This window comes from Pristiophorus japonicus, chromosome 3, assembly GCF_044704955.1.
Source record: "Pristiophorus japonicus isolate sPriJap1 chromosome 3, sPriJap1.hap1, whole genome shotgun sequence".
NCBI classification, from domain to species: domain Eukaryota; kingdom Metazoa; phylum Chordata; class Chondrichthyes; family Pristiophoridae; genus Pristiophorus; species Pristiophorus japonicus.
This window is the reverse complement of record NC_091979.1, coordinates 261,749,196-261,773,158: the sequence shown is the minus strand read 5'-3', so window position 1 is coordinate 261,773,158 and position 23,963 is coordinate 261,749,196. Positions and strand designations below refer to the sequence as shown.

The 23,963-nt window shown below is 48.0% G+C and overlaps 1 protein-coding gene and 1 non-coding gene across 10 annotated transcripts in view; both read right to left on the bottom strand.

Moving 5' to 3' along the window:
- The window catches only part of ablim1b (actin binding LIM protein 1b), a 569,062-nt gene that overhangs the window by 74,492 nt on the left and 470,607 nt on the right, over positions 1-23,963 (bottom strand). For 8 of the 9 annotated variants that reach the window (XM_070876584.1, XM_070876581.1, XM_070876586.1 and 5 more), the window contains exon 9: positions 8,736-8,771. The exons of the other annotated variant lie outside the window; for it this stretch is intronic. In XM_070876584.1, coding sequence (XP_070732685.1) covers positions 8,736-8,771 — 36 coding nt within the window. The remainder of the gene's footprint in view (positions 1-8,735; positions 8,772-23,963) is intronic. 9 annotated transcript variants of the gene reach the window in all.
- Positions 2,692-2,774, bottom strand: trnan-auu (transfer RNA asparagine (anticodon AUU)). The gene has a single exon. It is a non-coding gene; the product is annotated as a tRNA-Asn (tRNA).

The window sequence follows — 23,963 nt, the reverse complement described above, 5'->3', positions numbered from 1 at the left end:
ATTCTACCCAGTAATGCCTTACAGCAAAAATGGGAAAAGGTGTGCAAGTTGCAGATGATCTCTATGTTTAACAGCTGAGACATAAGTAGATCTAAAAGCCCTTATATACTCCTTTTGGGGGCCAAGTCCCCTCCCCCCGCCCCGTAAAAACGGTGCCGACTTTTTAGAATAAAAAGGGCGCCAAAAAGTTACCTTTTAATTCTCCCCGCTCCTCAGGACGTCTTCGGCATAGCGCAGCACAAGGGGTGGGAGGTGGAGCCAGGTCCCGGCGCTGAAAACAATGCTGGGACCTTTGCACATGTGCGCTAGAATGTGCGCACATGTGCAGTAGCTCCTCGCAGCACAAATCTCTGCTACGCTCTGCAGGCTGTGTGGGAGGGGCCCGGAGCACACCGCCCCTAGCCCTGGCCGAATGGGCTCCCCGGGCATTGAAGATGTGCTTAATTAGTTATCGGGACTTAGGCTTCCTAGAAACACCCACACCAATTATCGCTGGGATGATCCGATTAACTGGGAGCCCAGAAGGCAACGTCTGCCCGAGATGTCTGGGAGGGAAATCGCTGGTTTCATTGACAGACCGACTGACAAATCACCCGATGGGAACTAAGTTGGAAGGAGAGCCCACTCACTTGCTGTGGTCGGGAGTTACACAAGCCCATGTTCGGAGTCAGTCTGTGCTCCGTTCAGAAGAAGGACGCTCTGGCCACGGATGCTTTAACAGTGACCAAAGAGCAGTAACAGGGCAGAAACTCGCACACAACTCCTGTTGACAGACGCAGCTTGCAACACTCCAGGTAAGTGGCTGATACAGACTCGTGACTGAAAGATGTGGGACCTGCCCGATATTGACGACTCTAAGCTGGACTCGGGATCCACGTCTTTGAACATTCTCTGACAACCACAGATTTCATCAAAGTAAGGAGATGACACTTCAAGATCGACCTGCGCATCCGCGGGGAGCGCGCCTAGACTGGGGGAGAAACGCCCTGCTTTTATTCCGGACTGGTTAGAATTCTAAAAGTGGAATCTTGCAATCTGGAAGCATCAAATTAATAAACACCAATGCCTAGGTACAAAATACGCCAATTATATCTTGAATGTCTGTGGGGCGAGGAAGCCAACGACCGATTGCCTTACACGCATAGGTCTCTCCCAGCCTCCCGCCCCTAGCCCTGGCCGAAGGGCTTTGCCGGTGCGTGTTCCAGTCGGCAAGATAGGACTTCTAATTTTTATTATTTGATTTAATATTCAGTTATTGTTATTTAAAAATTATGATGGTTTCTATGCATCTTTATGGTTAAAAGTGAAATGTTTAATGCTTTGTAAAACCCTCTAATTCCCCTTCCCCCCGCCCCCCCCCCCTCCCCCGCCGCTATCTCTGGCTGCCTGCACTGATTTCTTAATTCACCTCAGGTTTTTCTGAAATTATAAAAGTGCCTACTTACACTGGCCTAAGTTAGTTTGGAGTAAATTTTAGCTGGCTAAACTTGCTTAACAGGCGTAAGTGGCTAGTAACGCTCCCTTTTGGAAAAAAAAACCTAACTAACTCACTTACACTGGAGCAACTTAAATGGGGAGAATTGCAGTTTTTAAGTTACTCCAAAAAAATCTAGTTGCTCCAAAAAAAAACGGAGCAACTCCTGGGGAAACTTGGGCCCTTGCAAGGGTTTCTGACTTATTCACCATCAACATTTGAGATACTGTAATGCTGCATTCCTCCGGGGCGCTGGCGAGCTTGAGCTTGACAGGGCAGATGCAGAGAGGATGTTTCCCCTCGTGGGAACTGGGGGGCATAGTCTCAGAATAAGGGGTCGCCCATTTAAAACTAAGATGAGGAGGAATTTCTTCTCTCAGAGGGTTGTGAATCTGTGGAATTCTCTACCACATAGAACTGTGGAGGCTGGGTCATTGAATACATTTAAGGTGGAGATAGACAGATTTTTGAATGATAAAGGAGTCAAGGATTATGGGGAGCGGGCAGGAAAGTGGAGTTGAGGCCAAGGTCAGAACAGCTATGATCTTATTGAATGGTGGAGCAAGCTCGAAGGGCCAAATGGCCTACTCCTGCTCCTATTTCTTATATTTACTCTTGACAGCAGGAATCCTGCCAGGCATGGATAATGACCTTCGACCCAGGAGAAATGGGACAGGGTTGTGGCTGTGTAAGAGGGGTGGCTGCAACTCCCACCCTGCTGGAACACCACCGCAAAGAGGAAGATCCAGGCCGGATCATCGTGTCATTCAGTGAATCTGACCAGCAACTGAAAAGCAGTCTGAAACTGATAGGAAGGAAAATGGAAACTACCAATTATTTTGAAAAGAAACGTTACATCTTGTAACGTATTCACTTCATGGGTTTTTTGCTTAAGAATTCATAGCAACACTTTGCTATTAAGAACTAGTTGGTTTATTAGCGAAAGGTTTAACAATTACACTACACATTACCAGTTCATCCACCAGGCTCACAACCACCTGCCTCATCGTGGATTCTCTGAACCCAACTGGCTGGGGTTTTATTGAGTCTTGTGGACATCACGTGACTGGCTAAGCCACTCCCAACTCAGCAGTTCCACAACTATTTGAGTAGAAACTTTAAATCAAGCGCTTGGAACAGCTCCACAATTATTTTTGTGAATCTATAAATCAAGTGCCCCCTTGTTAATGGGGGCACTAAAAGGTTTAACACAATAACGACGAGGATGGGATTTGAACCCCACACGTGCAGAGCACAATGGATTAATAATCCATCGTCTTAACCTCTTGGCTACCTCGCCTCCCAAACGAACGCTAAACCTGTGAGCATACTCACAGGTGCATACACATCTGTAATATGCAAACACGTTAGTAACATAACTAAAATTACTTTAACTTTGACGCAACAGGTAGGTGCGCTATAGCACTGGGATAAAGCGGTGTTCATGTGGCCATGAAGTAGAGGCATTGGACTTTTTTTTAAGATTGTGCTTGATTAGTGTACTAGAAGCTTAGTAGGGAGCACATTAATCTGGATTAGACCAATGTTCCAAAACCATTTCCTCATTTTCTGACGACAAATATACTTTGTGGAGCATCATCATAACGAAGGTGAATAATTGCATGTGGCCACTTAATGCAGCAACAGCCTCCCTGCACAGATACCACTGGCAATCAGCTGCCAATGGTGCTTAGAGCCACAGGCACTTCAGTTGTGGAACTAAGGCTCATTTTTGAAATGATTTACTGTCAGTCCAGATACTTTAACCACAGCACGCTGTACTGTGAAACAGAAATGCAGTTTCTCCTTGTCACAGGCCCAAGATACTTCATTTCCCTCCTCCCCATCCAAACATGAATGTACTTTTATGTTTTTCCTGTCTCATTTGCATTCCCAGTCCATGTCCACCATTCTTCAAACAGAGAGAGACAGAGAGACAGAGGGAAACAGAGAGAGAGAGAGAGAGAGAGAGAGAGTGAGCTGCCAATTCAATTTTGCTGTAGAACTTGTGGTGGGAAATGCGAAAGTGTGGCTGGATGAGAAGACAGGGGGGTGGATCACTGTCTCTTCAATTTTCTAGCCATCCTTGTGAAGAAGCACCAATCTTCCCCTCTGTTCCTCCTTACAATGGTAAGGTCAAAACCTGCTACCACAATATGATGAAACATGTTGGAGCGACAATATGTAACATCGCCATATCACACCCCCAGAAACTTGAAAAGAAATATCCACTTTCGAAACAACTATCAGATAAGAAATGTATAGGAAGAATAGATTGAACAATTTACCTCCACAATTGAGCTCCAAACTTTGTATACGTTTCAACTGGAGACAATTATGGAGTTCTGCCTACATTAGTATTTCCAATTGAAACAGACTGTTGAAAAACTCAGAAAGCTTGTCACGTGGATTTCCCTTTGTGTCAATTAAATCTTCATCTTTCACTTAAACTCTGTGAGCTCTGAACCAGCGACCTACTCTCAAGTACACATTTACCCATTTAATTACAATAATAGGTCCAAACAAAACAATATCCAGCTGAATGTGGCAGTTACTGTGCTGGCACCAAAGAAAGTGCTCTTGCTAAATTTTATAATGACCACTAAATAAACAGTTTCCCTGGCAGACAATTTAGATGTCACTGCAATTTACTCTGCACCACCTTGTCATTGCCTCTTGAGATTGTTACAGACTCATACAGTCTTCAGTGCAATTGAGTAAAGCGTTGGGCTGTAAACTGCGGCCTCTCCGGGTGTGTACGATGCTCCGCAAGTTCCAGGTTTAGGCATGCAAAAGGCAGGCACCTGAACCCGGCACTTGCGATCTGTTAAAATGTCTTTTGACAGATTGCGTGCCTCCCTGGGAGAAGGGTCTTCGCGGGCAGAGACTTAGGCTATTTGTCCAACTCCTGCCCAGTCTGTATGAGTCTGTAACAATCTCAAGAGGCAATGACAAGGTGGTGCAGAGTAAATTGCAGTGACATCTAAATTGTCTGCCAGGGAAACTCTTTATTTAGTGGTCATTATAAAATTTAGCAAGAGCACTGTCTTTGGTGCCAGCACAGTAACTGCCACATTCAGCTGGATATTGTTTTGTTTGGACCTATTATTGTAATTAAATGGGTAAATGTGCACTTGAGAGTAGGTCGCTGGTTCGGAGCTCACAGAGTTTAAGTGAATGTCCTTAAAACTCTTACGCCTGGTAAAGGCCTGCTTTTACCAGTGTAAGAGATTTAAAAGATAGAAAAATTAAATGTTATTCCTAATTTTTATATTAAAACCCCTGTCCATTAAGGTAAGTTTATTTTTAACCCTATTAAAGCATTTTTTTTTTAAATCAAAAACATTTTTTTTTTCCAAAAACATTTAATTTAATTCAATTTTAAATATGTGAGGTGTTTATTTATGTATTGTGTTTCTGTGTTCTTGGGGGTATTCTCATTGATAGTAATAGGAGCTGCATACAAACGGAACTCATCATTACTATCAATGAGAATACTCCATGTTCATGTTCATTGGTGGTCTGGCTCACGTGATCCCAGGATGCCTGTACGCTCCTGGGATGCGTGGGCCTATGTGCTGGGCTGTGCATCTAGGCCCCGGAGTGGAAGTATTCATTCCTCCGGGACCACCAAGTAGTTTTGTAGATTTTTTTCGGGTCAGAGGCGTTCGTCCGAGGCCTTTGCTGTGCAGCGCGTGGGGATCTGTCTTCCACGTATGGACGCATCCGCTGTAATCATGTGCGCCTGAACCACCAATCACTATGCAGTATTCTCATTGATAAAAATGGGAACTCCATTTGTACTAGCAATGAGAATAACCCGCTAAAACAAGAAACACAGCACAATAAATTTAAAAACACCTCACATATTTAAAATGAATTGAAATTAAATGTAATTAACAAATGTTTTTGAAAAAAATATATTTTTTGAATGTTTTTTTAAATGTGTTTTAATTGGGTTAAAATAAACTTACCTTAACGGACAGGGTTTTTAATATAAAAATGAATGATTGAATGTAATTTTTCTATAATTTAAAAGTGGTACGCTGGTAAAAGTAAGCTATGCAGCTGCTTTTTCCAGGCGTAAAAGTTTGAAGGACATTCGCTGGGCATGAAACATAGAAACATAGAAAATAGGTACAGGAGTAGGCCATTCGGCCCTTCGAGCCTGCACCACCATTCAATAAGATCATGGCTGATCATTCACCTCAGTACCCCTTTCCTGCTTTCTCTCCATACCCCTTGATCCCTTTAGCCGTAAGGGCCATATCTAACTCCCTCTTGAACATATCCAATGAACTGCGGTAGGGAATTCCACAGGTTAATAATGCTCTGAGTGAAGAAGTTTCTCCTCATCTCAGTCCTAAATGGCTTACCCCTTATCCTTAGACTGTGTCCTCTGGTTCTTGACTTCCCCAACATCGGAAACATTCTTCCTGCATCTAACCTGTCCAGTCCCATCAGAATTTTATATGTTTCTATGAGATCCCCTCTCATCCTTCTAAACTCCAGTGAGTACAGGCCCAGTCGACCCAAGTCTCTCCTCATATGTCAGTCTTGCCATCCCTGGAATCAGTCTGGTGAACCTTCACTGCACTCCCTCAATAGCAAGAACGCCCTTCCTCAGATTAGGAGACCAAAACTGAACACAATATTCGAGGTGAGGCTTCACCAAGGCCCTGTACAACTGCAGTAAGACCTCCCTGCTCTTACACTCAAATCCCCTAGCTATGAAGGCCAACATACCATTTGCCTTCTTCACCGCCTGCTGTACCTGCATGCCAACTTTCAATGACTGATGTACCATGACACCCAGGTCTCGTTGTACCTCCCCTTTTCCTAATCTGCCGCTATTCAGATAATATTCTGCCTTCGTGTTTTTGCCCCCAAAGTGGATAACCTCACATTTATCCATATTATGCTGCATCTGCCATGCATCTGCCCACTCATCTAACCTGTCCAAGCCACCCTGCAGCCTCTTAGCATCCTTCTCATTGCTCACACCGTCACCCAGCTTAGTGTCATCTGCAAACTTGGAGATATTACATTCAATTCCTTCATCTAAATCATTAATGTATATTACAAATAGCTGGGGTCCCAGCAGTGAGCCCTGCGGCACTCTACTAGTCACTGCCTGCCATTCTGAAAAGGCCCCGTTCATCCCGACTCTCTGCTTCCTGTCTGCCAACCAGTTCTCTATCCACGTCAGTACATTACCCCCAATACCATGTGCTTTAATTTTGCACACCAATCTCTTGTGTGGGACCTTGTCAAAAGCCTTTTGAAAGTCCAAATACACCACATCCACTGGTTCTCCCTTGTCCACTCTACTAGTTACATCCTCAAAAAATTCTAGAAGATCTGTCAAGCATGATTTCCCTTTCATAAATCCATGCTGACTTGAACCGATCCTGTCACTGCTTTCCAAATGTGCTGCTTTTTCATCTTTAATAATTGATTCCTACATTTTCCCCACGACCGATGTCAGGCTAACCGGTCTGTAATTATCCGTTTTCTCTCTCCCTCCTTTTTTAAAAAGTGGTGTTACATTAGCTACCCTCCAGTCCATAGGAACTGATCCAGAGTTGACAGACTGTTGGAAAATGATCACCAATGCATCCACAATTTCTAGGGCCACTTCCTTAAGTACTCTAGGATGCAGATTATCAGGCCCTGGGGATTTATCGGCCTTCAATCCCATCAATTTCCCTAACACAATTTCCCGCCTAATAAAGATTTCCTTCAGTTCCTCCTTCTCACTAGACCCTCGGTCCCCGAGTATTTCTGGAAGGTTATTTGTGTCTTCCTTTGTGAAGACAGAACCAAAGTATTTGTTCAACTGGTCTGCCATTTCTTTGTTCCCCATTATAAATTCACCTGAATCTGACTGCAAGGAACCTACGTTTGTCTTCACTAATCTTTTTCTCTTCACATATCTATAGAAGCTTTTGCAGTCAGTTTTTATGTTCCCGGCAAGCTTCCTCTCTTATTCTATTGTTCCCCTCCTAATTAAACCCTTTGTCCTCCTCTGCTGAATTCTAAATTTCTCCTAGTCCTCAGATTTGCTGTTTTTTCTGGCCAATTTATATGCCTTTCCTTGGATTTAACACTATCCTTAATTTCCCTTGTTAGCCACGGTTGAGCCACCTTCCCCATTTTATTTTTTACTCCAGACAGGGATGTACAATTGTTGAAGTTCTACCAGTTCTAATGGAGTGTTCAAATGTTTGAGCATTAAAATGTACATTTCAATATTCAATTATTTTAAATTGCGATATGCTAATAGGGATATGGTATGTTGCATACCGACTCTGACTGAATTAAAAAAAAATCTAAGTCCCTGTTCACTGGTTTTCTTTTCCAGGTCCTTGTTTGCTGATTCATTTGGGGAGAATTCAACCCTGTGGTACTTCAAGATACAGTGAAAATATCTGAGCAAGGCAAATGGATTGTTGGAGCAAATGTTTCATCAGTGGATCAAATGTTCTATTACACAGTGAGCGAATCAGACTTAATAATGACTGCCAGTTAGCTTGGTGCCGGTGACCCGCACAAAATGAAGCTAGAAAGTGTGAACAAGCAAACCTGTTCAGACCGAGTCGTCTGCATTATGTTAGGGGTTACCACTTAGTCATGATCTTGTCAAGAACTTGTCCACTGGGACTGACTGCAAGAGGAACTTCTTTGTCCATAAATGCTTTATCACTTATTCAGTAGGAAATCAACATAGCAATGCCATTGTCTTCGAAACTCAGGGGTTGAAATTGTGCCATTGCAATATTAATAATAAATGTAAGCTGATTAAGTTTGTACTTTGTTTCATAGAAATGATTTAGAAGTTACCTAAATGTCAACAATGCTACATTCATGCCTGATTCATACCGGTTACTGAAGGAAATCTAATTCCCCTTCTGAAGGGACATCGCTCAGCTCCCATCTGCCACCTAACCAACTCACAATTCCCATTTGATTCGTGTCAGAAGTTTTCCATCACGCTAACTGACACCTGACATTACACATACACCGAGGCCAGATGTGAAGAATGAGCGCTGCACTAGTCGGGATTTGGCAATGAAACTGACCAACTTATGGACAGGTTTGCTTACATCCCACCATGTCCTACTTTTTCACACACATAGGTTAACGTCTGTGATCAGAGCAAAATAACACGTGCCACGAGAAGTGCAGAATCCTACTCGGGGAAAGGCAGCAGGCACTAGAGGGGCTACAATAATACCACTAGCAACACGCAGAGGCAAACCTTTTTCGAGAGGGGTCTGTGTATTTGTTTCTTCAACTAAGCAAAAGAAAATAGATTAAAGAAGGAATACGTACAATTTCAACAATTTAGGAAAAAAGAAAAGCATAAATACAACGTGGAGAACATTAAAAACTGTCACAAGAATTCTGTTATAGGTTGAACCTCCCTTAGCTAGAACTCCCTTATCCAGAACCACCCCTCATCCAGAACCATTCCCGGCCACCGGGTGGCTCAAGCGCAGAACTCCAACATGAACAAATTGAAGTCCTTCCTCGCTGCCGACTCCCGCAATCGCCGGCCTGACCCCGCGATACACCGCCCCCCATGATCTCTCTGCCGCACTCCCAGCCCCAAGCCAGCCAGCCCCGATATCCCCTTGCTCAGTACCTGTACCATCCAATTTAACGTAACCACCCCTCGTCCGGAAAATCCCTTATTCAGAACAGGTCAGGTCCCGAGGGTTCCGGATAAGGGAGGTTCAACCTGTATTGGCAATACTTAGATCGCCCTCTTGAATAGCTGGCTCCTTTTATGGGGAGCGGGCAAGGAAGTGGAGTTGAGGTCAAGATCAGATCAGCCATGATCTTATTGAATGGCGGAGCAGGCTCGAGGGGCCAAATGGCCTACCCCTGCTCCTATTTCTGATTCTTCTTTTGTTCTAACAGTCAGGATTTTATTTTATTATTTATATGCTGGTGATAATAATAATTGTTACCCATACTGTGCTCGGAGAGGCGAAAACTGTATCTGTGGTGTATCTCAACATTTAATACCTGCGGATGGCTAATCAATTCTCAGTTCAAATAACTTCCACGCTGGAACACAGAGGCTGCCAATGCGATCCCAGTGCCAGGACCTCTCCTCCTTTGGCGCTCTGTGCCTGAACCAAATCTTGCACCATAATGGAAGGTCGGTTTATTCCCCACACTGAGCACATGATGCACTGGGAGCTGCACATGGGATGGAAGTGAGAACGTTGTGCTCCAGCAGCTGGTGAAGGCTGCTGGCTACCAGAACATTGCCATCAGCTTTGTTTATACTGCAGCCCACAAGGGCTTGAGTCACTTAAGTTAATGCAGAGTGGTCCTTTATTAGTGAGAGGGCTAACCTGAAAATACCCTTCCCCGAGCCTCCCTCGAAGCACCTGTTGGAAATGGACGTTCAGCAACTGGAGTACTGCTCAGAACTCTGAAGTTACAATGTTGGGAGCCTTAGAGTGTTGTGCACAGTTGGTGCACAGGCTCCCATCACTCTGCATGCTGTCCCTCAACACGAGGTGCCTCAGGTGCATTGCAAGCCTCGGCCACCTGTGAGGACCAAGTGCCCAACGCACTTCAGCATCGTTGGTCAAGTATTGTTGTCATCTTCTCTACATTATCTCCTCAAGAGTTCACCTTTCGAGACAGCACCAGTTCATGCTTCAAAGCATTGGTTGCGTCTTTTTGTACTAACTGAAAGGCAGTCGTTTCTCTGATTGACTCACCATTTTCACATGACCTACTGCTGATTGGTCCCCTTAGAGGATAAGCCACACCCTGAAGTTCCTCTGGAATGTGTAACTGGAACCGCCCAGCCCAAGTTCTGACTGACTTTCCAATTTGTAACTCGATCCATTTTGACTTCAGAAGCCACAGAGGATAGATCTCTTCAAAAGCCACCAAGTTCCAGGCAAAGTCCCTTATCCCAGCGTAGGTTCTGCCTCCGTCAGCTGAAAACCCTTAACTCACTGACCCGCTTCTCTCTCCTCCCCCCACCGACCCGCTTCTCTCTCTCTCCCCCACCGACCCGCTTCTCTCTCTCTCCCCACCGACCCGCTTCTCTCTCTCCCCCCACTGACCCGCTTCTCTCTCCCCCCCCCCCACCAACCCGCTTCTCTCTCCCCCCCCCCCACCGACCCGCTTCTCTCTCCCCCCCCCCCACCGACCCGCTTCTCTCTCCCCCCCCCCCACCGACCCGCTTCTCTCTCTCCCTCTACCGACCCGCTTCTCTCTCTCCCTCTACCGACCCGCTTCTCTCTCTCCCTCTACCGACCCGCTTCTCTCTCTCTCCCCCCACTGACCCGCTTCTCTCTCCCCCCCCCCCACCGACCCGCTTCTCTCTCTCCCTCTACCGACCCGCTTCTCTCTCTCTCTCCCCCACCGACCCGCTTCTCTCTCTCTCCCCCCACCGACCCGCTTCTCTCTCCCCCCCCCACCGACCCGCTTCTCTCTCTCCCTCTACCGACCCGCTTCTCTCTCTCCCTCTACCGACCCGCTTCTCTCTCTCCCCCCACCGACCCGCTTCTCTCTCTCTCTCCCCCCACTGACCCGCTTCTCTCTCTCTCTCCCCACCGACCCGCTTCTCTCTCTCCCCCCACCGACCCGCTTCTCTCTCTCTCTCCCCCCACTGACCCGCTTCTCTCTCTCTCTCCCCACCGACCCGCTTCTCTCTCTCCCCCCACCGACCCGCTTCTCTCTCTCTCTCCCCCCACTGACCCGCTTCTCTCTCTCTCTCCCCACCGACCCGCTTCTCTCTCTCCCCCCACCGACCCGCTTCTCTCTCTCTCTCCCCCCACTGACCCGCTTCTCTCTCTCTCTCCCCCACCGACCCGCTTCTCTCTCTCTCCCCCCACTGACCCGCTTCTCTCTCTCTCCCCCCACCGACCCGATTCTCTCTCTCTCTCCCCCACCGACCCGCTTCTCTCTCTCTCTCCTCTCACCGACCCGCTTCTCTCTCCCCCCACCGACCCGCTTCTCTCTCTCTCCCCCCACCGACCCGCTTCTCTCTCTCTCCCCCCACCGACCCGATTCTCTCTCTCTCTCCCCCACCGACCCGCTTCTCTCTCTCTCTCCTCTCACCGACCCGCTTCTCTCTCCCCCCACCGACCCGCTTCTCTCTCTCTCCCCCCACTGACCCGCTTCTCTCTCTCTCTCCCCCACCGACCCGCTTCTCTCTCTCTCTCCCCCACTGACCCGCTTCTCTCTCTCTCTCCCCCCACTGACCCGCTTCTCTCTCTCTCTCCCCCACCGACCCGCTTCTCTCTCTCTCCCCCCACCGACCCGCTTCTCTCTCTCTCCTCCCACCGACCCGCTTCTCTCTCTCTCTCCCCCCACTGACCCGCTTCTCTCTCTCTCTCCCCCCACTGACCCGCTTCTCTCTCTCTCTCCCCACCGACCCGCTTCTCTCTCTCTCTCCCCCCACCGACCCGCTTCTCTCTCTCTCTCCCCCCACCGACCCGCTTCTCTCTCTCTCTCCCCCACCGACCCGCTTCTCTCTCTCTCTCCCCCACCGACCCGCTTCTCTCTCTCTCTCCCCCCACTGACCCGCTTCTCTCTCTCTCTCCCCCCACCGACCCGCTTCTCTCTCTCTCTCCCCCCACTGACCCGCTTCTCTCTCTCTCTCCCCCCACCGACCCGCTTCTCTCTCTCTCTCCCCCACCGACCCGCTTCTCTCTCTCTCCCCCCACCGACCCGCTTCTCTCTCTCTCTCCCCCCACTGACCCGCTTCTCTCTCTCCCCACCGACCCGCTTCTCTCTCTCTCCCCCCACCGACCCGCTTCTCTCTCTCTCTCCCCCCACTGACCCGCTTCTCTCTCTCCCCCACTGACCCGCTTCTCTCTCTCCCCACCGACCCGCTTCTCTCTCTCTCTCCCCCCACTGACCCGCTTCTCTCTCTCCCCACCGACCCGCTTCTCTCTCTCTCTCCCCCACCGACCCGCTTCTCTCTCTCTCTCCCCCCACTGACCCGCTTCTCTCTCTCTCTCCCCACCGACTCGCTTCTCTCTCTCCCCCCACCGACCCGCTTCTCTCTCTCTCTCCCCACTGACCCGCTTCTCTCTCTCTCTCTCCCCACCGACTCGCTTCTCTCTCTCCCCCCACCGACTCGCTTCTCTCTCTCCTCCCACCGACCCGCTTCTCTCTCTCTCTCCCCCCACCGACTCGCTTCTCTCTCTCCTCCCACCGACCCGCTTCTCTCTCTCTCTCCCCCCACCGACCCGCTTCTCTCTCTCTCTCCCCCCACTGACCCGCTTCTCTCTCTCCCCCCACTGACCCGCTTCTCTCTCTCTCTCCCCCCACCGACCCGCTTCTCTCTCTCTCCCCCCACCGACCCGCTTCTCTCTCTCTCCCCCCACCGACCCGCTTCTCTCTCTCCTCCCACTGACCCGCTTCTCTCTCTCCCCCCACCGACCCGCTTCTCTCTCTCTCCCCCCACTGACCCGCTTCTCTCTCTCCCCCCACCGACCCGCTTCTCTCTCTCCCCCCACCGACCCGCTTCTCTCTCTCCCCCCACCGACCCGCTTCTCTCTCTCTCTCCCCCCACTGACCCGCTTCTCTCTCTCTCTCCCCCACCGACCCGCTTCTCTCTCTCTCTCCCCCCACCGACCCGCTTCTCTCTCTCTCTCCCCCCACTGACCCGCTTCTCTCTCTCTCTCCCCCCACCGACCCGCTTCTCTCTCTCTCTCCCCCACCGACCCGCTTCTCTCTCTCTCCCCCCACCGACCCGCTTCTCTCTCTCCTCCCACCGACCCGCTTCTCTCTCTCCCCACCGACCCGCTTCTCTCTCTCTCTCCCCCACCGACCCGCTTCTCTCTCTCTCTCCCCCCACTGACCCGCTTCTCTCTCTCTCTCCCCACCGACTCGCTTCTCTCTCTCCCCCCACCGACCCGCTTCTCTCTCTCTCTCCCCACTGACCCGCTTCTCTCTCTCTCTCTCCCCACCGACTCGCTTCTCTCTCTCCCCCCACCGACTCGCTTCTCTCTCTCCTCCCACCGACCCGCTTCTCTCTCTCTCTCCCCCCACCGACTCGCTTCTCTCTCTCCTCCCACCGACCCGCTTCTCTCTCTCTCTCCCCCCACCGACCCGCTTCTCTCTCTCCTCCCACTGACCCGCTTCTCTCTCTCCCCCCACCGACCCGCTTCTCTCTCTCCCCCCACCGACCCGCTTCTCTCTCTCTCTCCCCCACTGACCCGCTTCTCTCTCTCCCCCCACCGACCCGCTTCTCTCTCTCCCCCCACCGACCCGCTTCTCTCTGTCTTCCCCGCTGCCCACAGTCTTCACTCAAACAAATGCTGAGGCTCGGGGCTGCAACGTGGCGTTCGGGACAGGTTCCGGGTGTCGGGGGTTGGCGGGGGGGGGGGGGGGGAGGGAGTGGCGGGTGGAGAGGAGGACACATGAACAGAAAAGGGTCAGTGGAAATTGCGCTGGGGGTGGGGTAGGACTGGTGCGGTGTTGGTGACTATTTGTCCTAACTCTCACTTCTGCGCACGCGTCACCCGAGAGTTAAGACAAATGGTCACTCCACAAAGTGTTTATGTATTTCAACAATCCACCATCACATCATCAGCTGCATGACATCATGGGTTAGAAACCATTCTCTAACAGTTGTGTGTAATCTGAAGAAAAAGGAGTGTCCATTTTAATAGCAAATAGCTGTTTACTGCTTTTTTATTATTGTGAGGTCGAATCATAAGAACATAAGAAATAGGAGCAGGAGTATGCCTTATGGCCCCTCAAGCCTGTTCCACCATTTAATACGATCATAGCTGATCCGATCATGGACTCTCTGCCCGCTCCCCAAAACCCCTTATTCCCTTATTGGTTAAGAAACTGTCTATGTCTGTCTTAATTTTATTCAATGACTCAGCTTCCACAGCTCTCTGAGGCAGCAAATTTCACAAATTTACAACCCTCTGTGAGAAGTTCCTCCTCATCTCAGTTTTAAATGGGTGGCCCCTTATTCTAAGGTTATGCCCCCTGGTTCTAGTCTCCTCTATCAGTGGAAACATCCTCTCTGCATCCACCTTGTCAAGCCCCCTCATAATCTTATACGTTTCGATAAGATCATCTCTCATCTTCTGAATTCCAATGAGTAGAGGCCCAACCTACTCAACCTTTCCTCATAAGTCAACCCCCTCATCCCCGGAATCAACCTAGTGAACCTTCTCTGAACTGCCTCCAAAGCAAGTATATCCTTTCTTAAATATGGAAACCAAAACTGCATGCAGTATTCCAGGTGTGGCCTCAGCAATACCCTGTATAATTGTAGCAAGACATTCCTGCTTTTATAGTGCATCCCCTTGGCAATAAAGGTCACGATTCCATTGGCCTTCCTGATCACTTGGCTGTACCTGCATACTAACCTTTTGTGTTTCATGTACCAGGACCCCCAGGTCCTGCTGTACTGCAGCACTTTTCAATTTTTCTCCATTTAAATAATAACTTGCTCTTTGATTTTTTTTCTGCCAAAGTGCATAACCTCACACTTTCCAACATTATACTCCATCTGCCAAAATTTTGCCCACTCACTTAGCCTGTCTATGTCATTTTGCAGGTTTTTTGTGTCCCCCTCACACACAGCTTTTCCTCCCATCTTTGTATCGTTAGCAAATTTAACTATGTTACACTCGGTCCCTTCTTCCAAGTCGTTAATATAGATTGTAAATAGTTGGGGTCCCAGCACTGATTTCTGTGGCACCCCACTAGTTACTGATTGTCAACCTGAGAATTAACCATTTATCCTGACTCTCTGTTTTCTGTTAGTTAGCCAATCTTCTATCCATGCTAATATATTACCCCCAACCCCGTGAACTTTTATCTTGTGCAGTAACCTTTTGTGTGGCACCTTATCAAATGCCTTCTGGAAGTCCAAATACACCACATCCACTGGTTCCCCTTTATCCACCCTGTTCATTACATCCTCAAAGAATTCCAGCAAATTTGTCAAACATGACTTCCCCTTCATAAATCCATGCTGACTCTGCCTGACTGAATTTTGCTTTTCCAAATGTCCTGCTACTGCTTCTTTAATAATGGACTCCGACATTTTCTCAACCACAGATGTTAGGCTAACTGGTCTATAGTTTCCTGCTTTTTGTCTGCCTCCTTTTTCAAATAGGGGTGTTACATTTACAGTTTTCCAATCTGCTGGGACCTCCCCAGAATCCAGGGAATTTTGGTAAATTACAACCAATGCATCCACAATTCCTGCCGCTACTTCTCTTAAGACCCTAGGATGCAAGCCATCAGGTCCAGGGGATTTATCTGCCTTTAGTCCCATTATCTTACTGAGTACCACCTCCTTAGTGATTGTGATTGATATGTCCTTACTGTACAGTATAAATGCACACGAGGCCCATACTTGAGAGAAGGTCACTCTGTGACCAGTTACCTTTATTACCAAGACCTCAAGTGATGAAGGTGGGTGGATCTTCCCCTTTTATACCTGAAAGTCCAGGTTAGGAGTGTCTCCCACAAGTTCACCCCCTTGTGGTCAATGTTCTCAATGTGTACAACTTAGGTCAGCTTATACATGGGTTACAATGATAGTTAAATACATGACATCACCTCCTCCCCCAAAGTCTTATTGGGATCACAGGTTAAGTCTCTCTGGTGGTTTATGCTCCCTTGTAGAGCGCCTGAGTTGGGGCTTTGGTTGTTGGGCGCTGGCCTGCGTGTCTGCTGTTTGCGGTGTCTCAGGCCTGTCCGGACTGCCCACAGTGACTGGGCTCTCCTGCACTTGGTTCTGGTGTTCGGTCACCTGTGGTGGAGTAAACTTTACGTCATGTTCTTCCTCTGCTTCTTTTATGGCGTTGCTGAACCTCCTTTTAGTTTGATCCACGTGTTTGCGGCAGATTTGTCCATTGGTAAGTTTAACTACCAAAACCCTATTCCCCTCTTTGGCAATCACAGTGCCTGCAAGCCATTTGGGCCCTGCAGCGTAATTAAGGACAAAAACAGGGTCATTGACATCAATACATCGCGCCCTCGCATTCCTGTCATGGCAGTCACATTGTGACTGATGCCTGCTCTCAACAATTTATTTCATAGTGGGGTGTATAAGGGATATCCTGGTTTTGAGCATCCTTTTCATTAGCAGCTCTGCGGGTGGAACTCCTGTAAGCGAGTGTGGTCGGGATCTATTGGCCAACAGGAGGCGTGATAAGCGGCATTGTAGGGAACCCCCTTGGATTCTGAGCATCCCCTGTTTGATTACTTGCACTGCTCATTCTGCCTGGCCGTTTGAGGCTGGCTTGAACCATGCCATTCTGACATGGTTGATTCCATTGCCTGCCATGAAGTCCTGGAATTCAGTGATTGTGAAGCACGGGCCATTGTTGCTGACCAAGACATCCGGTAGACCATGGGCGGCGAACATTGCCTGTAGACTTTCTACCGTGGCAGAGGATGTGCTTGAATTTAAAATGGCACACTCAATCCATTTGGAGTAGGCGTCTACTACAACCAAAAACATTTTTCCCATGAAAGGATCTGCGTAGTCCACATGGATGCGTGACCATGGCTTGGCGGGCCAGGACCAGGGGCTAAGGGGGGGCTTCCCTGGGTGCGTTGCCCAGCTGAGCACACGTGTTGCACCTGACAACACAAAGTTCCAGGTCTGCATCTATTCCTGGCCACCAAACGTGTGACCTGGCAATTGCATTCATCATGACAATGCCCAGGTGCTCATTGTGAAGTTCACTGATAAACACCTCTCTGCCCATCTGGGGCATGACTACACGGTTTTCCCACAGTAGGCAATCGGCCTGAATCGAGAGTTCATCCTTGCGCCTATGAAACGGTTTAAATTCCTCAGGGCATGCCCCGTACGTGGCTGCCCAGTCCCCATTCAGGACACATTTCTTAACTAAAGACAGTAGCGGGTCTTTATTTGTCCAGACTTTAATCTGACGGGCTATCACAGGTGAGCCTTCATTTTCGAAAGCTTCAACAGCCATGACCATCTCAGCATCATGCTCAGTTGCCCCCTCAGTGGTGGCTAGTGGGAGCCTGCTGAGTGCATCGGCGCAGTTTTCAGTGCCCGGTCTGTGCCGAATTGTGTAGTCATAGGCGGCTAACGTGAGTGCCCACCTCTGTATGCGGGCCGATGCATTCGCATTTATGGCTTTGTTGTCAGCCAAAAGGGACGTTAGGTGTTTGTGATCTGTCTCCAGTTCAAATTTCCTGCCAAACAGTTACTGGTGCATTTTTTTAACTGCATATACACATGCTAGCGCTTCCTTTTCTACCATTCCGTAGCCCTTTTCTGCCTGGGACAGACTTCTGGAGGCATAAGCTACGAGCTGTAACTGACCATTGGCATTCACATGCTGCAACACACACCCGGCCCCAGAGGACAACGCATCGCACGTTAAAACGGGTCATAAAACGTTAACAGTTTGTTGGAGCATAACAAATTGCGTGCTCTATCAAAAGCCCTTTCCTGGCTGTCCCCCCAGACCCAATCGCGATCTTTGCGTAGGAGCACGTGTAGCGGCTAACAGCGTGCTCAATTTGGGAAGAAAGTTACCAAAATAGTTCAGGAGCCCCAGGAGCGAACGCAGCTCCGTCGTGTTACGGGGTCTGGGTGCTCTCTGGATCGCTTCTGTTTTGGATGCAATGGGTCTGATCCGTCTGCTGCTACCCTCCTCCCCAGGAATTCTACCTCTGGAGCTAAGAAGACGCACTTCGCCTTTTTCAGTCGCAGCCCTATCTGGTCCAGTCTGCGTAGCACTTCCTCCAGATTGTGGAGGTGTTCTTCAGTATCACGACCCGTGATGAGGATGTCGTCTTGAAAAACCACCGTCCTTGGAATCGACTTGAGGAGGCTTTCCATATTTCGCTGAAAGATCACGGCGGCCGAACAAATCCTGAACAGACATCCGTTATACTCAAACAACCCCTTGTGTGTCGTGATGGTAGTCAGCTTCTTTGTCTCACTCACCAGCTCCTGGGTCATGTAAGCTGAGGTCAGGTCCAATTTTGAAAAAAGTTTGCCACCGAATAGCGTCGCAAAGAGGTGCTCTGCTCTCGGTAGCGGGTACTGGTCTTGGATGGACACCTGATTGATGGTGGCCTTGTAATCGCCACAGATCCTGACCAACCCATCCGCCTTGAGCACCGGCACAATCGGGCTCGCCCAGTCACTGAATTCGACTGGCGAGATGATGCCTTCCCTCAGCAGGCGGTCCAATTCGCATTCTATCTTTTCCTGCATCATGTACGACACCGCTCTGGCCTTATGGTGTACTGGCCTGGCGTCCGGGTTTATGTGAATCACTACCTTGGCCCCCATGAAAGTGCCGATGTCGGGTTGAAATAATGAGTCAAATTTGTCCAGGACCTGTGAGCATGATACTCGCTCCACAGAAGAAATTGCATTGACATCGCCCCATTTCCAGTTCATGACAGCAAGCCAACTCCTCCCCAGTAGTGCAGGACCGTCCCCCAGGACAATCCAGAGTGGCAACCTGTTCTCCGAATCTTTGTGGGTCACAACTACCATGGCGCTGCCTAGCACCGGAATGATCTCCTTTGTATATGTCCGTAGCTGTGTGTCAATCGGCAATAATTTTGGCCTCCTGGCCTTGGACACCCACAACCTTTCGAACTGTTTGATACTCATCAGGGACTGGCTGGCCCCCGTGTCTAGCTCCATTAATACTGGGATGCCATTGAGGAGCACTTTCATCATTATCGGTGGCATCCTGGTATAGGAACTGTACATGTGCTCCACATGAACTTGCTGAACTTCAGCTTCCAGCGATTTCCTCCAGTATTCATTTGGCCTTGTAGGGCTTACATCGGGCCCGTCCGCCTCGTACATCAACCTGGCTGCAGGCTTCCTGCACATACGTGCCAAGTGACCGCTGACATTGCAGTTTCTGCAGGTATATTGCTGACACCTGCAAGATCTGGCTGGGTGTTTGCCTCCGCACCTCCAACATGAGCTGGAGGCCCCATTGTTGGAAACAAAAGGTCCATTACCAGTCGATCGTCTCTGACTGTCTCTGTAACTGCCCTTAAGCGCACCATTAACAGGTGTTGATGGCCCCATTACTAGCCGCATTTTCCATTACGATGGCATGAATCGCCGTTCAGCTAGCCATTGTCTCTGTTGAATTCCCCCTTTGGGTTCGACCTCATGCTGGGGCATGTCCGATTGCCCTTGTCTGCCTAGAGAACTGTGTGCCACGTTAACAATGTTGACTCCCTGGTCGTTTGCCTCATTTGAGCCAAGATTTTTGTCATACATCATTCTGGTCTCTTCCTCCCCAGAGATAAATGTCTGGGCTATCAAAGCCGCCGCTTCCAAGGTCAAGTCTTTGATCTCAATCAGTTTCCTGAAAACCCCAGCATGCCCGATGCCCTCAATAAAAAAGTCTCACAGCGTCTCCGCTCTGCATGCATCTGGGAACTTACATAGGCTCGCCAGTCGCTGGAGATCTGCCACGAAGTCTGGAACGCTTTTCCCTTCTCGCCGTTGGTGCGTGTAAAACCGGTGTCTCGCCATGTGCATGCTGCTCGCCGGTTTAAGGTGTTCCCCGATCAACTTACTGAGCTCTTCGAATGTCTTGTCCGCCGACTTCTCTGGCGCTAGAAGGTCCTTCATCAGGGAGTACGTTCTGGATCCACAAACCGTCAGGAGATGAGCCCTGCGTTTGTCAGCCGAATCCTGTCCCAACCATTCCTTAGTGACAAAACTTTGCTGTAGTCTCTCAATAAAGTCGTCCCAATCATCACCAACACAGTACCTCTCTTCTGTGCTGCTAGTGGCCATGCTCGCATGGTTTAAATCCCAGTTTCTCGTCGCCAATGATATGTCCTTACTGTACAGTATAAATGCACACGAGGCCCTTGAGAGAAGGTCACTCTGTCACCAGTTACCTTTATTACCAAGACCTCAAGTGATGAAGGTGGGTGGAGCTTCCCCTTTTATACCTGAAAGTCCAGGTTAGGAGTGTCTCCCACAAGATCACCCCCTTGTGGTCAATGTTCTCAAGGTGTACAACTTAGGTCAGCTTTTTCATGGGTTACAATGATAGTTGAATACATGACAGTGATTGTGTTAAGTTCCTCCCCCTCTGTAGCCCCTTGACTATCCACTGTTGGAATATTTTTAGTGTCCTCTACTGTAAAGACTGATACAAAATATTCGTTCAGAGTTTCTGCCATCTCCATGTTCCCCATTACTAATTCCCCGGTCCCCTCCTCTAAGGGGCCAACATTTACTTGAGCCACTCTTTTCCTTTTTATATACCTGTAGAAACTCTTGCTATCTATTTTTATATTTTGTGCTAATTTACTTTCATAGTCTATCTTCCCATTCCTCATCATTTTTTTAGTCACTCTTTGCTGGCTTTTAAAAACTTCCCAATCTTTTGTCTTCCCACTAGTTTTGTCCACTTTGTATGCCCTTGTTTTTAATTGGATACCATCCTTTATTTCTTTAGTTAGCCACGGATGGCTACCTTTTCTTTTACACCCTTTCCTCCTCACTGGAATACATTTTTCTTGAGAGTTACAAAATATCTCCTTAAATGTACACCACTGTTCATCAACCATCCTACATTTTAATCTATTTTCCCAGTCCACTTTAGCCAACTCTGCCCTCATACCTCTGTAGTATCCCTTAGTTAAGCTTAGTACGCTGGTTTGGTTATGAAATCATGTTTTGAAATAGTCTAGCAAAATTCCCTGGATTTTGGGGAGGTCCCAGCAGATTGGAAAACGGAAAATGTAACGCTCCTATTTAATAAAGGAGGCAGACAAAAAGCAGGAAACTATAGACCAGTTAGCCTAACATCTGTGGTTGAGAAAATGTTGCAGTCCATTATTAAAGAAGCAGTAGCAGGACATTTGGAAAAGCATGATTTGAATCAAAATCATGCAAAAAAATTGCCTTGTGTTCTGTTTTATTAAAATTGCTTAATTCATACTCCCGGATAATTGGAATATTTTCCAATGAAAAAAACATTGACCTAATGGTTGTGGACGCATCAGATACGATTAATGTCTCTGCTAAAATACTGGCCAGAGGAATGTCATACAATGACATGAATTTATTTGCATGCTCAGATAACATAGCGCTATTTCACTCCATTGACAAATCTGATTAGGTTTACTTTATTAGCACTTAGAGAGAAGGCAGCGAACTGCTAAAAAAAAAATTAATGGTGATTTATAGTCCTGCATCACCTCCATAGAAGGACAATGTGGCACAATTCTTCTATTACTAACGGAGGATGTGGGTGGAAATTAAAATTCAATACTTTGTCGATTCAGTGCACAGCATTAATGACTTGCATTACAGAGCTAATGCAATTTAACATGTTAATAAGGGAATTCATTTTTTGCCATTATTGTTTAATTTAAAGAGACTACAACATATTTGAAAGTCTGAATGATCCGATTGGCAATTAACATTCTAATTAAAGGAACAAGTTGGTTCACTGTTCAGTGTGGGATCTGAGTGACAGGCCAATATTGCTTTGCACACTGTTTCATTGTAAGCCTGTTATTATATTGTTCGATTATGACTTTAAAGCAATAATTATGTGGCATAAAATAACCTAGTAGTTCCGCTTTAGAATTCTGCTGCCAACTGTGGCTTCAAAGTCAACAGCAAGATTTTGCTGCTGATTAACTGTGTCTGCAGGCTGACTAGGCCTTTCCTCCTCCTCTTGAGGTCCCAGTCCAACTGACAAAACCAGCAACTTTTTATGAAATATTAACCGCATTCTCTGAAACTTCTCCCACACTTTTTTTTAATTACATTTTACCAGTTGCTCTGATGAACTGGTATTTCTTGATGTAGGAGCCTGTTTATTTTGTCAATTGCATGAGTTTCTTCTTTTCCACTTTTGTTTTAAGATTCATCTTCCCTTCCAGTATGTACAAAACCATGGAGTGACCTCGGTGGAAATACAGCTTGACAACTGCCCCTCCCTCCACTATTTATTGGTTTACACACTGTTCGAGCATGAAGCACAACCCCAGATCTATGCATTGAACACCTATGCTAGGGGGACGGCACTCCCCGTTACATCAGCTTAAGAAAGCAAATATTACTCTCAGTGTCACAAATATCCCGGTAAAATTCCAAATGACCTCTTCCAAAGAAAATAGAAAGCTTGGCAGGCCGGAATTTTTTTTTTTTAATGCACAGTATTGTTTCCTGGAGTGACTGTGGTTTCAGGTCAAAATGCCAACCCCCCCCCACTCCCCAAATTGATCAGCTAGGGTTGAACTGTGGTAAAGTGAGCTTTATTTGTTTTATGATTGTTTTATGTTTTATGACTCAATCATGAAGATGATGTGGACAAACTTTAAACTGGTGCTGAGCCAAGTTTTCACATTACCATTGAATTGGAGAAGGGCACATCTTTTTTGGCCAGGGCCAGGTTCAGGTTTCATGGATTTGAGCCGCTTCAGTTGGGCTGAGCACCGATCCCTAGATGCCCTCGGACTGAAGCTGATAAATCACATTTTTGCTCCACTTTGAGGCCAACTGAAGGGGGGAATTTTAACCCCAAAAAACAGGTGAGTTGGGGTCAGGTGGGAGGTTAAAGTTTTCAAATCTAAATCCCAACCCCAACCCGCCTACTTCTGGTTTTAACGGAGGCAGGATGGGGGGCAGGAAGCCAACCCGTTTCCAGGTGGCAGGTTGGCACTTTAAATGATATAATGACACTGTGTGCCTCATGTTGGAGGTCCATTTTAAATTTAACTGTGGGCAGGTGGGTTGCCTGGGGAACCCGTCAACAAAAGGAAGGTGAGGACTGCTGGATCCAGTGACTTTCCACTTACCTGCTGGATCCAGCGTTCCTGCTTTTCCAACCCCACGATCGGACACCCCCGACCCTTCCTATCGTCCCCCCCCCGGAGGCCTCTGAACACCACCCACCCACCCCCCACTGCCACCCGGCCTTCCGATCCCCAGCCCCCGACACCCCCCCCACAACCACCCCCCCAGCCTTCGAACCCCAGTCCTGATCTGCCGTCCAGCCTCCAATCCCTGGCCCCCACTCCTCCAATTTCCAATCCCATTCTCCTGGGTTTCCCAACCACATTGCAGCCCTTCCGCTCTCTTTCCAGTTCAAAGATAAAATTCTGGTCAAGGTCTCAGACTAGTAACAGTGACATATCAAAGTTATCATCAAATTCGTAGTAAGTAACAGAGAAGGAAAAAGTATTAATTTCCATTGGTGTCTTAAGAATATTCATGGGGCATTACTGCTTTGAAATATCCAACAAATTCCCCTTCCTACTCCTCTGCCATGAGATCTAATAAAGTGCTTTAAAAGCGTATTATCAAGTCGTGCTACACTAGCCTGATAGTGCTAATTCCATGTTTGGGAAAAGATTATATAAAAATGAAACTGTAAGATGCCATTGAAAGTCTAACAATGGACATATCAACAGTGATCATTCTTGCACAACACGATTGAGATTGCTTCTCATTGGTGAGCTC